Genomic DNA, 13,508 nt, shown 5'->3' with positions numbered 1-13,508 from the left:
TTTGGGAGGAAACCGGAGAATCCAGAGGAAACCATGTCACAGAGAACATGCAAAACTCAGCACAGACAGTAACCTGACCCCAGTATCAAACCAGGGACCCAGGAGCTGTGAGGTGGCAATGTTACCCATTCTTAATCCCTTCACACTTGAAATGCAATGCAGCTGGTATAACAAAATGAAATCCCAAACATAACATTTGGACTATAATGGGAGAGATTATATTTGGTCCATCATGCAGTGCCAGTACTTTCCTAATTATACAAATCCTAAATGCACACTTTTTGCATCTAATATTTCTCCTCCTGGGAATTATTTATCATATTTCCTCCCCTTTTCACCTCACAGCTCCAGGATTCCCAATTTGGTCTTGGGTCACTGTCTGTGTGGAGTTCTGCATGTTCTCCTAATGTTTGTGTGAGTTTCATATGGGTTCTCTGGTTTCCACCCACTGTACAAAATTATAGGTAGGCAAACTGGCTACACAAAATTGCCCATTGGTGTGAATGAGTTTGTGAATATGGTGTGTGCATGGTGCCTTATGATGGATTTGCATCCCTTCTGAGGAGAATTCTCTTTGTACCTAGTGTTCCTGGTATTGGCTCTGAATTCTCCACAATACCACAAAATATCCTGTATTTGACTACTATCTAGGAGAGTCTAAATGTAACAGCCTCTACTTTCATGAAACATAACAATCGCCAAGGTTAGCACAACCTGAATGCTCTGTCACAGATATTGCAAAAGTACAACTTCAGTGGAGAAAAATAACATGCAAGAGGCACATTCTAGTAAACTTAAACGTTCCCTGATTTTACAGCCAGTTTCTTCCTCTATCAGATATGATACCAGTAAAGGAAACCTCATGGTCATTTAATATTTGTCTATACTACAAAATGTACCATTTGTGTGCATGTGTATTTCTCTACTTCTACTACTCAAGAGCATACAATTTTTATGAAATCAAATGCTGGCATAATATACTCTAGGGAAAACAGAGTGAATTCTGCATGAGTGTGGGTTGAATAATGCAATACACATAATTGCCTGCAGATCCCTGGAGAAGAATATTGCTTTCATGTGCCTGTAACCAGAAGTGGCATAGAAATAATATATCCATGTACACTGTTCATCCATAACATTAAAACCACTGAAAGGTGACGTGAATAACATTGATTATCTTGTTACAATGGCACCTCACAAGGGGTAGGATATATTAAGCAGCAAGTGAACAGTCAGTTCTCAAATTTGATGTTTTGGAAATTGGAAAAATGGGCAAGCGAAAGGATCTGAGCGACTTTGACAAGGGCCAAATTGTGATGGCTAGACGGCTGTGTCAGAACATCTCCAAAACGGCAGGTCTTGTAGGGTGTTCCCAGTATGCAGGGATAAGTACCTACCAAAAGAGGTCCAAGAAAGGACAACCAGTGAACAGCGACAGGGTCATGGGCACCCAAGGCTCATTAACAAGCATGGGGAGCGAATGCTAGCCCGTCTGGTCCGATCCCACTGAAGAACTACAGTAGCAGAGAAATTGACAAAAAAGTTAATGCTGGCTATTTTAAAAAGGTGTCAGAACACACCTTTGTAGAGGCAGACTAGTCAGAGTGCCCTGTCTACCATCTAAAGTGCCTACAATGTGCATGTGAGCATCAGAAGTGGACCATGCAATGGAGGAAGGAGGCCTGGTCTGATGAGTCACGTTTTCTTTTACATCATATGGATGGCCGGGTGTGTGTACAGAAAGAATGCTTGCAGAGGCAGTGTGATGCTCTGGGCAATGTTCTGCTGGGAAACACTGGAACCTGGCATTCATTTGGATGTTACTTTGACACGTACCTCTTACCTGAGGTAAACACTGTTTCAGACCAGGTACAACCCGTCACACTGTAAAAATTGTTCAAGAATGGTTTGAGGAACAAGGTGTTGACTTGGCCTCCAAATTCCCCAGATCTCAGTTCAATCAACCATCTATGGCATGTGCTGGACAAACAAGTCCGATCCATGGAGGCCCCATCTCGTAACTTACAAGACTTAAAGGTGCTACTGCTAACGTCTTGGTGCCAGATACCACAGCACACCTTCAGAAGAATCACACTTTAGTCAATACTTTGATGCTTTGCAGTGACTTGACAAACCACTGTAGTTAATTAAAAAAAAAAATACATATAAATTATTTTCTATTAATTACACAGATTTTATCATTAAAAAAAATCTGTGTATTTAATTTAAAAAATAATACATATTCATTATTAGGGCTGCATTATACAAATAACATTATATACTTTTATATATATATATATATATATATATATATATATATATATATATATATATATATATATATATATATATATATATATATATATAAATGACACAATGAAAACCACTAGTTTTAATTAACCTCATGGGTTATAACATAAAATAAAGACATTATTACTTTATCTTACACTAATATCAAGACTTAAGTTTAAATTAAGGTGTCCTTTTTGTACCCACATTTGGATATTATTTTGATACACAATTCTTCAATTATGTGATTAAGTTGAATAATGAAATAGCATGGTATTATTGTGTTTTTAGAAAAGTTACTTAAACATTAAAAAAAAAAAAAAAAACATTTTTAATCGCCTGCTTATTATTTAGCTATTTGTAATTACTAGAAACGATTAAGTAATTACAGTGACTGCAATTAAGTTAGGGCTTACTAATGTATAATGCTAGTGTAAAGTGTTAAACAGGGCCAAATAACTTAATTAAATATATTCAAGCTCAAATAGTTTACAAATTAAACTATAATTCAACCTACACCTTAAACAGCCTGGCTATCCAGCATATTAAATTTGATTCGATTAAAGGTGTACATGCAGACACATGCCTTGATCTAATCACCATGTTGAAGTGTACCTTGTCTGCACAAACACTCCTGTTTCAGCTCGAGGCGTACTGACTCAAGGGGCGTTCTCAGTCCAACCGAGAGCCACGCCTCTGTTCTCTTGTCCAATAAGACTGAAGGTTTTGAGTCGCGCCTTCGTTTTGTTAGCCAATAGGAGTTTAAACCGGCTTCTGCACGCGCCAAGCGAGAGGCAGGCTCGAGTCTGCTGCGGTGCTGACGGAGTGAGGCAGCTCCGTGTAATTATAACTCTAATTAAAACTAAATAGGGATTTTACATATTTATTACTAACTTGTCTTTAAACCTGAGGATTTATCTCAGTGGAGGTAATAAACGGCGAGTAACAGCAGTGTACACAGAAGCCATTGTTAGCGCTTTGCTGTAGTATCTGCAGCTAATTTACATAAAGTCATAACAAGATCAAGTGTTAGTATGAGGTTTAATCTCGGTAAGTATTTGTATCACATAACTGTAATAAGGAAGAACTGTCATGGTGTTCACAAGAGCTGAATGTCAACTAGATATTTCCCTATGAAAGTAATTTTACACCCTGTGCATTCACACCTTGTGCACTACTGCTTTGTAGAGTTTATCCCCCCACTAGCTAATTTATACCAAGAACCAGAACACTGGTGACATGCAATGTAATATTATAAGGCTAGGAACAGAACACTGGTGACAGAACACTGGTGACATGCAATGTAATATTATAGGGCTAGGAAGCCCTAACATGCTCCCTGATTTGTTAATTCAATTCTGAAAAGCCAAAGCTGCACAATGAGGATTTTTCTTATGTACAACCAAACACATGCTGCCATGAACATTATTTAATGTTGTTCTGATTTCTATAACTAACTGAGTACTCATATCTGTGTATAACCTGCAACAAATGTTTTGCAGTGTAAATAGCTAAAGCAAAATATTTTGGTCCATTTGCATTTTGTGAGAAGCTTATACTGCATGTGGTAAATCTTTAGCCAGAAGGTGGCAGTATATCCATACATCCTTGAGGTTAAAGTAGCAGACTCACATAAACATATCCAACTCTTAATTTGGTAACTACCTCTACCTATAAACTGTTCAGTGCCCCCCTTACTTAGATATTGTCCCTCTGTTTTCAAGATAGATAATGCCCTTGATCAGATCGGTAAGTAAAGCAACACGGCAGCTCCTCCTGACTGCAGCATGTGGGTGTGAACCGCTTTCTCACTCTGTAAGGAACGTCAGTGTCTTACCACGCCAAATGAGATCACCACTTGATGCCAGGTTTTGCTCCATCACCTTCTCAGTGACTGACCACCCCGAGGTTCTCATCACAGGTATGACAGCATTACTCTGCTTTCATCACCTCATTTTTTTAATGTGGCATGCTTTCAAACCAATGAGCAATTGTAGCAACTCCACCTTATTGATAAACATGTGGGTTTTTTTTTTTTGGATGATTGGTTACCTTGGTAACTAGATGGATTCTCCAAACCAAAGAAGTGTAGTTTCCAAGGCAACAGTGGGCCCATGGCACTGATGACCTCTAACGTGTTTTTTCCCCTATGTGCTTTATATACTTGCTTCAGGTGGAACAACTGGGGGTGAGACTCGCTACACTGCTTAGGTATGAATGCTTTTTTCTGACATATTGAAGGTTGAAATGCTTTAAGTGGTGTAGCTGACAGAAGGAGGTTATACTTATATTATATATGTATTGCATGTTGCCCTGCGATGGATTGGCACCCTATCCAGGGTGTACACCGCCTTGTGCCCGATGTTCCCTGGGATGGGCTCAAGGTTCCCTGTGACCCTGAAGTATATCCCTGAAGGATAAGCAGTATAGAAGATGGATGGATGGGTGTATTACATGTCTTTGATGAAATATTGTTGGAATGCCACAATTTTATCTGGATGAAAATGTCACTTCTTAAATAAGTCTAAAGTTCATGCTCTAACCTGTAGGAAAAAAAATGGAAACAAAAATTTTATTATTTTTGACATCAGGATGCCACCAAAATCATGTTTTTTTAGTATGTTCTCTGCCACATATTGTGCATCATTATGTGACTTATACTGATACAATTCTGATTTCCAGGTCCTTTTATCTATGCTGATATTCTGGACTACAAGAATTTATAGGAGATTGTTGTGAATCCCCAAAGATTTCTGTTCCTAGTACAATTGGAGCTTTTTGACCCACATCGCCCTGTAACCCCACTCCAGAACTGTGCATTCAGTGCCCAAGAACCATTTATGGAGTGTCCAAGGTCCATGCAGAGCTGATGGGAGAGGTATTCAGTCAGGGGCTAAATACAGCACTGCCTCAGAAGGAGCTTAGCCTTTAAGCTTTGGCTAGGTGAAAGATGTTCAGGTGCACAATGGCCTTGTGCTTTTGTTTGACAGTATTACAATCACAAATATGGCCTTGTCTTCCAGTGTCTGAGGTACCCAGGCATCATCTCAGCAGACTCTCAGCCTGGAGAAGGAATGACAGGTTATCTTTCCATCCTTTACCAACTGTTGTCATTCTTGCATTTCTGTATTTTTCCCTCCATTTTCTGTACTTTTATTAGAAATCTATTTTTACTCAGCCTTTCCTTTCTTCAGACTGTGCTGTCCAGATCTTTCATGATGCTGTTAAAATTTACGTGTAATTTGAAGGCTGATACACACCTCCCTATGATGTTCATTGAAGACTGTCTGAGAGCTACACTGGAGGTGATGGCGGCTCCTGCTGAGACGCTCAGCATGCATACCTACAACATCAATGCCATGAGCTTCACTGCTGAAGAGCTTATTCAGGAGTTACAGAAGCAGCTGCCTGACCTGCACATCATTTATGTTGATCCGATTAGACAAGCAATTGGTAAGAGCCTAAAGATATATGGCATTTCATTTAAAGCCTACATAAAACCTTTTTTGGCTTTGTTTACACAGACAAATCATATCTGATTTTTGGTAATCTGAATGGATAGAAAACACCCTCTTTTTTACCACAAGCCACATGTGTCTAGGGTTTCAGAACCGATTAAAATCATTTTTATTGATATGTGACTCAGTTAGACCAGTCAGATGATGTGGAAACTCAGATTTAAGATATAAATCAGATTTGCCTTGCTGTGTATAAAAGCCTTACTGTAGGCTATGACTCACATCTGAGATTTACTGTAAATTCTCTTTCCATGCGTTCAGCCTGTTAATTATTTTCATACGTTTTTGACTAGCTGACAGTTGGCCTATGAACTTTGAAGACAGCAATGTGAGGAAAGATTGGGGCTGGAAGCATGCATTCTGTATGACCTACCAGAACTCATCCAGACAATGTTTAGCTTCATCAGCCCTGACTCCAGACTTACACATGCTAACTGAACATCACGATTTGATTAGAACAATGTGCATACTCAGACACACTGGACTAGTATCCATCTTCTGTAGTACACTAGTTGCAACCAAATAAAAGGTTTGTTTTGCTTTTTTTGTGCATTGGGTATTGTATTACATGACACTATCCTGAAACTTGCTGGACAACTGTACTAAAATGTAGTGTGAGTAAAGTCAGGTGACTTTATAGGGAAACAAATTCTAGATTCTTGGAATGCAGAGCTACAGATAGGTAGGTCAAATGTGAACATGTTAAGACAAATAACCTTTATATTTGTAATAGATGAGATGATAAAGATAAGGCATCCATTCAAACACTGGGGACAAACACCATTTTCCAATTTAAACACCCACATAAATTGTCACATCAGTATGCTTTTTTTACTGAGCTTTTTTAATAGGCATACTGTTTTTTTAAGCCTGTTCATTTCCTTGTGTGTAGTGCAGTTTAAAGTATCAAATGATCGTGTAATAAGCCTCTACTGAGTGTGGTGGTGATGAGATATAAGGAAGTGAACTGGGTTTAAAAATAACAGGCATTCCTGATCTGGATTTTGGGCTCAAAAGCAAAAATGTTACTGTATATATTCTCATGTTCATAATTTATTTCTGTCAACAAACTGAGGTCTAATGTCACATGTTGAGTTTTACCAAGTACAGGTGTGCCTCACATTGGCCTTAACATCTGTGAAAAAAATTGGTAACTTGATATATCTGCATATCATTTTGCTGTCATTTTGTTTTTGTGGTGCAAGCTTTAATGTACTTTTTTGTTAGTGTAATATCATTGGTGTAAGTTGTTTTGGTGCTTTTTGGTTGATTAGTTGTGCTCTTCTGGAGAAAGACGTGTAGTATTGTTCATGGGAACAACCATTCAGAATCTGGTGCTATTCATTGAAATACTATATGACAACTTTGCAGCTTTATCAAAAGAGTTTTACATTTACTTTTGCACGATATATATATATATATATATATATATATATATATATATATATATATATATATACATAACTCTTTGCTGACCTATATTTGTAAGTATATTTTCTTTTTTGAATGTAATATTACTTATTGCAATGAATGACTTTAATGTCTGTAATGTTCTTTTTCCTCCATTATCCACACGACAAGCATATTGTGTTATGAATATATTATTGATATTTTATGGATAGTTTCTCCACGTGGATGATTTAATGCATTGTATAAAGCAGGTTATCTTCTCTTTTATTTTTTTAAATCCAAATTCCATATTAAGTATTTTTGCTTAGTACCCTCTTCAATCTAGCTGTTCAGCCCAGGATAAATCAATTTAAAATCTCTGTAGAAAACTACAAGCCCAAACCATCAAATAAACTTTGAGGACCCCATTTTCTATTAGAGCACTTTCAAACCCTTAAAATAGAGCACTGTACAGTGCAAAAACAATTCTGTGTAATTAAAATGAAATTTAATGTCGATATTTAATACAGTATATTCAATTCCCAGTACAAGTGCAGGGGGTAGCTCTAATTACTGTTTCTTTTCTCTCACGTTACTGTGGGTTTCCTCTCCACCTACCAAAAAAATGCTGTAGGATGACTGAATATGCTATAATTGCCCCTATAAGTGAATGAGTGTGTGTGTGTGTGGTGCCCTACAATGGATTGATGCCCCAATGTCTAGGGTGTATTCCCTCCTCATGCCCACTGTTTCCAGGATAGGCTCTGGATTCACCATGATCCTGACCAGTATAATGAACTCACCAAAGATGAACAAATAAATGAATGAATGAATGATTGCCAGTATAAAATATTTTTTTTAAACCATCTTGTTACCCTCATTTCTTTTTCGGTTTTGTGGAGCCAGACGTAGAGCCTTTTTGTGAGAAGCCTGATGCATCTGAAGAGTGTCCTGCTCCTTGTAGAGCTGTTTGACTCAGTCTTATTTCCAGCAGCTCTTGCACAGCTCTGATTTCCTTTATTAAAATCTCCTTTAGCATGTCTACTTCTGACTGCAGAATGGAGTGAACCATGCTTTCCAGTGCCTAGAGTCAAAAACATGGTTAAAGAAGAGGATAAAACATATCATCTCTGATACAAATGCAATATAAATTTTACTAGTCTGTAGAGACAGAATATAGCAGTTCTTGGATAGCAGAATTTAGAAATAAGACAAGTAGATTTTTATTCAAACATGCTCCCTAACTTATAACCCAAAACGAGCTGTCAGTAGGAGTAAATAACAAATGCACTCATTTAATCCGGTTTATAACTGCCGATGAAGCATGGGTGTTCAAAGGTGAAGTGCTTTTTGTCTGATTACTGCATAGCACTTAGATCTGAAGGCCTTCTTGCTTTCGTGGTTTGGAGATGGTGAGTGACATATTGATAGTTTGTCTAAAATACTCATATTTAAGATACAGATGAGTAACAAAATAAGAATAAAGTGTCTTATTGATGTGTGGGGGTGATACGGGGTGGGGGTGGGGGCTGTGATGGTGGATGAACACAATTGTCACAAATGATACTCTCACAGTTGGTGTTTTGATGTTGTTGGGGGAGAACACTGTCTAACATGTCAGTCCAAAATCTCTCATAGGTGTTCAGTTGGGTTGAAATCTAGTGACTATTAAGGCCACAGCATAAGCATATAATTTACATAGTTTTCATTCCTGTGGGTGTGGACGGGGCCATTCTGGAAGACACCACTCCCATCAGGACAGAAATGATAGATTGGCTTCTTATTAGCACTTATTTATAAAAAAAAAAAATTCCCTTGACCTGTGTGTTTTAATTTGTTGCTGTACTAACTGTACTTTCAACTATTGAAACTACAAAGCACTACTGAAAGTCACGCTGGATAAGGGTGTCTTTTATATGCTGTAAGTGTAATTGTTAATATACATGTTCCACCATGATAAGGATGACCAGACCCTTCCCTTTGAGGGGATAAGTGAACCCAAATCAGGCGCATTGAAGCTGTTATGGTATCTTGCAGTGGCCAACCACCCTACTAGGTCAGTTTATGCTGGTTTTTCCTTTAATTTCTCACCTGTCTGTGTGTAAAGAGTGACATTAACATTACGTATTATCTCCTAAACTAAGATTTTTTGAAGTGTCATCAGGCCTTTAACTTGTTAATTTACCTGGGACAACATGTGCTACCAAACACAATGATAAAATCAGTCATAAATCAAGGAACACTAGTACCTGTTTGTCTAGTCTGCCCTCCAGTGAAAGGTCACTGAGACTGACTTCTGCCTTCTCCCATATCTGTGCCTCGGCTTGTTCTTTTAGTCTATGGATTTCTGCAAGCTTCACTGTCTCGACTGCCATTAGTTCTTTCAAAGCCTGCTGCTTCTCCCAGATTCCCAAATCTGTTCCCTCAGATAGTGGTAGGGGATGTGGTGGAACTTGAATCTCAAGATGGGAGTGCATACAGTTAAGGTTCACCTCTTCCTTTAAAAAAGCTTGATATAGGCTCTGATGATGGATGTAGGTCTGCACCATAAAGTCATACATGGTGGCGTGATGAGAGGGAGACAGTCGATGAACACACTGTGACAGCCGAGTCTGGATCAAAGACGCTGCTTCAGATCTCTCCAAACCTGATACAGAGGTTTATAGAGAGGACCACACACATATTCAGAGTCAGGTTAACAAAGGGCCTGTTTACACCTGGTCACTTCATGCGTTTTCTCTGATCGGATAGTTATCTTATTTGTTAAAAACTGTTCCATTTACATGTGGCCACATAATGCATTTCAGCTAAACGGATATGAATCTGATCTTCTATTCCCGTGCAAAATGCAAATACACATTTCCACTGAACTGAAATGGCAGCCATAGTTATTTTGCTCTATTTGGGTTTGCAAATGCAGTCGAAAAGAAAATGAAAATGCTTGCTACAACGCTTACGCAACAAAAGGCATCATTTATTACGTGAAACATTTTTGCTGTCGGCAGTACTAAACTTTAAAACCCAGTGAGATACCTGGATGAAAGCTTGGAGTCAACACTGCTGGGGAAAAATAGTGCTGGCATCTTTTACAGAACAAGACTGGCTATCTGGTTTCCGAATGGGACGGCGGACCTTCAATTATTTTTGTGTCAGCACGAAAAGCAATTTAATGAGGCAGCACACTCATCTCCGTCAGGCTATACCGGTCGATAAGTTGTTTTTACTTCTGGAACAACTAAAGCAAGTGACGTACTTCCGTTTGGGAGGAGAAAAGCGCTGGCGTATGTGGTTTCAACAACCAGATGCATTTAGACTTGTCAGGTTTCGTCTGGAATGCATCCCAGACCATGTCCTGATGTGGTTTGAGCAATCAGATTTAAATCTGTCTCGAATGCATTTTGGAAGGCATTTACACCTGGTCTTTTCACTATCGGATAACTATCCGATCAGAGAAAATGCATAACCAGGTGTAAACAGGCCCTAAACCTTCAGAGAACACATTGGATTTTATGACTATAATTCCTGATTTATTTATTTTTTTCACAAGCCTGAAAAAATGGTCGAAAGAAGATCAGTCACACGGCGTCTTTATTCAGCTGTTACTCAGCAATATTATTGTTAAAATATAGATATGCATCAATATGTTTAATAAGTGAAACAGACGATTTGTGAAGCATGTATTCAAGAGCCATGACTCACCTCTAAGCTCAGGGAGGAGCTCTTTACTCAGATTTGCTATTTGGGCCACTGCAGCCCATGGAAGCCCACGCTGTACTGAGTACATCACATTCTCATACACAAATTCTTGGTGTATTTTCTGTCTCTGGTCATCGCCTTCAAATTCTCTCCACTGAAAACAGCTGTTCAGGCGTATTATGCCTTCATCTCTCTGAAAAGAAACGGAGCATGGTGGCAATAAGGCAGAAGTGACTGTACATGCTCCTGATGATGGGGAAAGTGGTGTGATTATACGAACACCCACCTGCTTTGGCACTGGTACCTATAATCTCTCTCAACTGATCTACTGCGCCGTTATTTAGTGTAAGGTAACTGGAGGTAAGCTGCTGCATTAATCACACTGGTTGCAATGAATTCAACATTTTAAGTGTATGATGGAAATTGTGTGCAGGCATGCATGATGTGAAACCTGTTGCATCTGCAGATACAGACACTGGAGTTAGGTTATAAAAGAACAATAGATAGGCCTGCCTGCTACTGCGTGTACCTTCAAGCTAATGTTAAATCAGCAGCAAAATGATAAACATCACCTCAAATCTACTGACTGTGATTTGCTTTAACTGCTCCCTGGCCTGCTCGCGCATCCGCTTCTAACGGTTTGTACAGTAAATGGCCTTCGGAAAGGATTTGAAGCCAAAATCTAGCAGTATGTGTAAGTCGTACTTGGTAAACACTGCACCTAATACAAGCTTGTACAGTGGATAGTTACCTTGAGCCTCGCTGCTTCCTGTATCGCCGTCTTTAACGCGTCCATTGCGGCGACGGCTGTTGTTAGGAAAATGCTTGTTGCTAGGGAGACAAGCGCGACCTTCGCCTAGTCACGTGACTCTTTGACTATAGAACTGCAGAGGAGTTATGTTTGCTGAACAATCATCAGTTACACATTTACCATCTGAATATGTGCATAAAATGCTTCAGAAAACGTTCTCCTGAAATCTCGGTGCCATTGTCAATGATAAAAACTCAGCATTTCTTGAACATAATAATAATAATAATAATAATAATAATAATAATAATAATAATAATAATAATAACCAATCTCTTACCAATCTCACCACTTGGTTGGCTTGAATGTCTATTGTTTTCTATACCTTGTCGTGCTTCTTGCACGAATGTATTTTGCACTGTGGGTGATTTGTTAATATGTTTTGAATGTCTAACTTTGTTTTAACTTATTATTTGTATGCATTTGTATGCATATGGAAATCTTCCTCCAGGAAATTAGTAAAGTACATCCATCCATGCATCTATCTATCTATCTATCTATCTATCTATCTATCTATCTATCTATCTATCTATCTATCTGTCTGTCTGTCTATCTATCTAAATAATAATAATAATAATAATAATAATAAGAAGAAGAAGAAGAAGAGTAATAATAATAATAATAATAATAATAATTAATAATAATAATAATAATAATAATCCCACTCCAAGACAACCTTACTATAATAGGCAAAATTTTCAGTTGACCATAATTCTACATAAAGCAAAACACAACTGTCACTTCAGTTTTGTCTGGCAATGTCATAAAAAGAGATTGTGTTTAAAGAAAAAATGTAATTATTATGTAATTATGTTAATAATCTATAGGCGGCTCATTTTGGCTCATCTTTATCTACCACACTGAACGGAGGAAGTAAAATCCCTGATAATGATATGTGCTATTTTGCAAATGTTAGCATTTTTATTACAGAGGTAAAAATATTGATCATAATACATGACATTCTTCATGATTATTTGTTTGTAATCATTTGTTATTAATATCAGACTTCATTGAAAAGGTTAGGCAAGTAATATTGTATTATATTCTATTGGTATGTTTGCCAGATCTATACATACAACCTTGTGCTCTAAATAGTTTGCACATAAGTGATTAATTCTGTGTTTACATTTTAACATTACATTTTATTTACGAGTTCTTGTCCTACACATTCCTTTTGGAGAAGTAACAGTTAATATCTACTGGCACAGATGGTGGAACAGAATAATCCTCTTTAATAGGAGTCACTCCTCCCTCCATGTGGGTCTGCATGTATCTGATAATTAGCCTAATGGAATGAATGGAGACAAAGTGAAGAGAACAACATACAGATGTGTCATCCCTGTAGTAGGTCTCTGTGGCTGCTGAGTGACACACCACCATGCTGGATTGGATGCTGTTTTATCTTTACAGACATTTGCAGTGTTACAGTGTCTTGCTGAACTAGCTTCCTGGAATCCTTACTAGCCAACACCAGACTTTGGATGTTTTTGGCACAGCCCATTGCAACAATGAATCTGTCGCTAAAGGGTAAGCTGCTGATGTGTGCAATGCAGTGTGAAATTAGTCCAAGAGACACAAGACAGCTATGACTCAGAAAGGGTTACCAGAAAGGACCTGGGCCTAATTCAACAAGTATGTGAACAAAGCAGCAGGCCATAATTTATAACATGATTGGTAGGATGATGATGACGGTTTGGGCACTGTGAATGTGTGCAGTACAGGAATAATGCGGTCTAGAATCATTTTATGCTGTCAAGCTCAATGTTTGTATTCACAGTGGAATAAAAGCAGTGCAACAGGACTGTCAT

The 13,508-nt window shown here is 38.2% G+C and overlaps 1 protein-coding gene and 1 pseudogene across 1 annotated transcript; one reads left to right on the top strand and one right to left on the bottom strand.

The window, feature by feature from the left end:
- The first annotated feature begins 5,158 nt into the window (after positions 1–5,158).
- LOC108269579 (L-threonine 3-dehydrogenase, mitochondrial-like) lies at positions 5,159–6,325 on the top strand (annotated as a pseudogene).
- Positions 6,326–7,283: 958 nt separating this feature from the next.
- c9h8orf74 (chromosome 9 C8orf74 homolog) lies at positions 7,284–11,747 on the bottom strand. Its single transcript, XM_017476646.3, has 4 exons — positions 11,644–11,747; positions 10,896–11,085; positions 9,446–9,843; positions 7,284–8,280 (listed from the first exon to the last, which is right to left on the bottom strand). Exons 1-4 carry the CDS (start codon positions 11,686–11,688, stop codon positions 8,074–8,076), a joined length of 840 nt encoding a protein of 279 aa, XP_017332135.1. The 5' UTR covers positions 11,689–11,747; the 3' UTR covers positions 7,284–8,073.
- Between the last annotated feature and the right edge of the window lie 1,761 nt (positions 11,748–13,508).

This window comes from Ictalurus punctatus, chromosome 9, assembly GCF_001660625.3.
Source record: "Ictalurus punctatus breed USDA103 chromosome 9, Coco_2.0, whole genome shotgun sequence".
NCBI lineage: Eukaryota > Metazoa > Chordata > Actinopteri > Siluriformes > Ictaluridae > Ictalurus > Ictalurus punctatus.
Note: the sequence above shows the minus strand (reverse complement) of the source record. Positions and strands in the feature narration are given on the sequence as shown.

Bases quoted from the DNA above. Each gene is read 5' to 3' on its own strand.
- c9h8orf74 (XM_017476646.3), bottom strand. From the start codon at position 11,688: ATGGACGCGTTAAAGACGGCGATACAGGAAGCAGCGAGGCTCAAG. The intron at 11,086-11,643 runs GTAACTATCCAC...GTTTCTTTTCAG, and splicing joins AGGAAGCAGCGAGGCTCAAG to AGAGATGAAGGCATAATACG. The intron at 9,844-10,895 runs GTGAGTCATGGC...CCTCTGTATCAG, and splicing joins GCTCCTCCCTGAGCTTAGAG to GTTTGGAGAGATCTGAAGCA.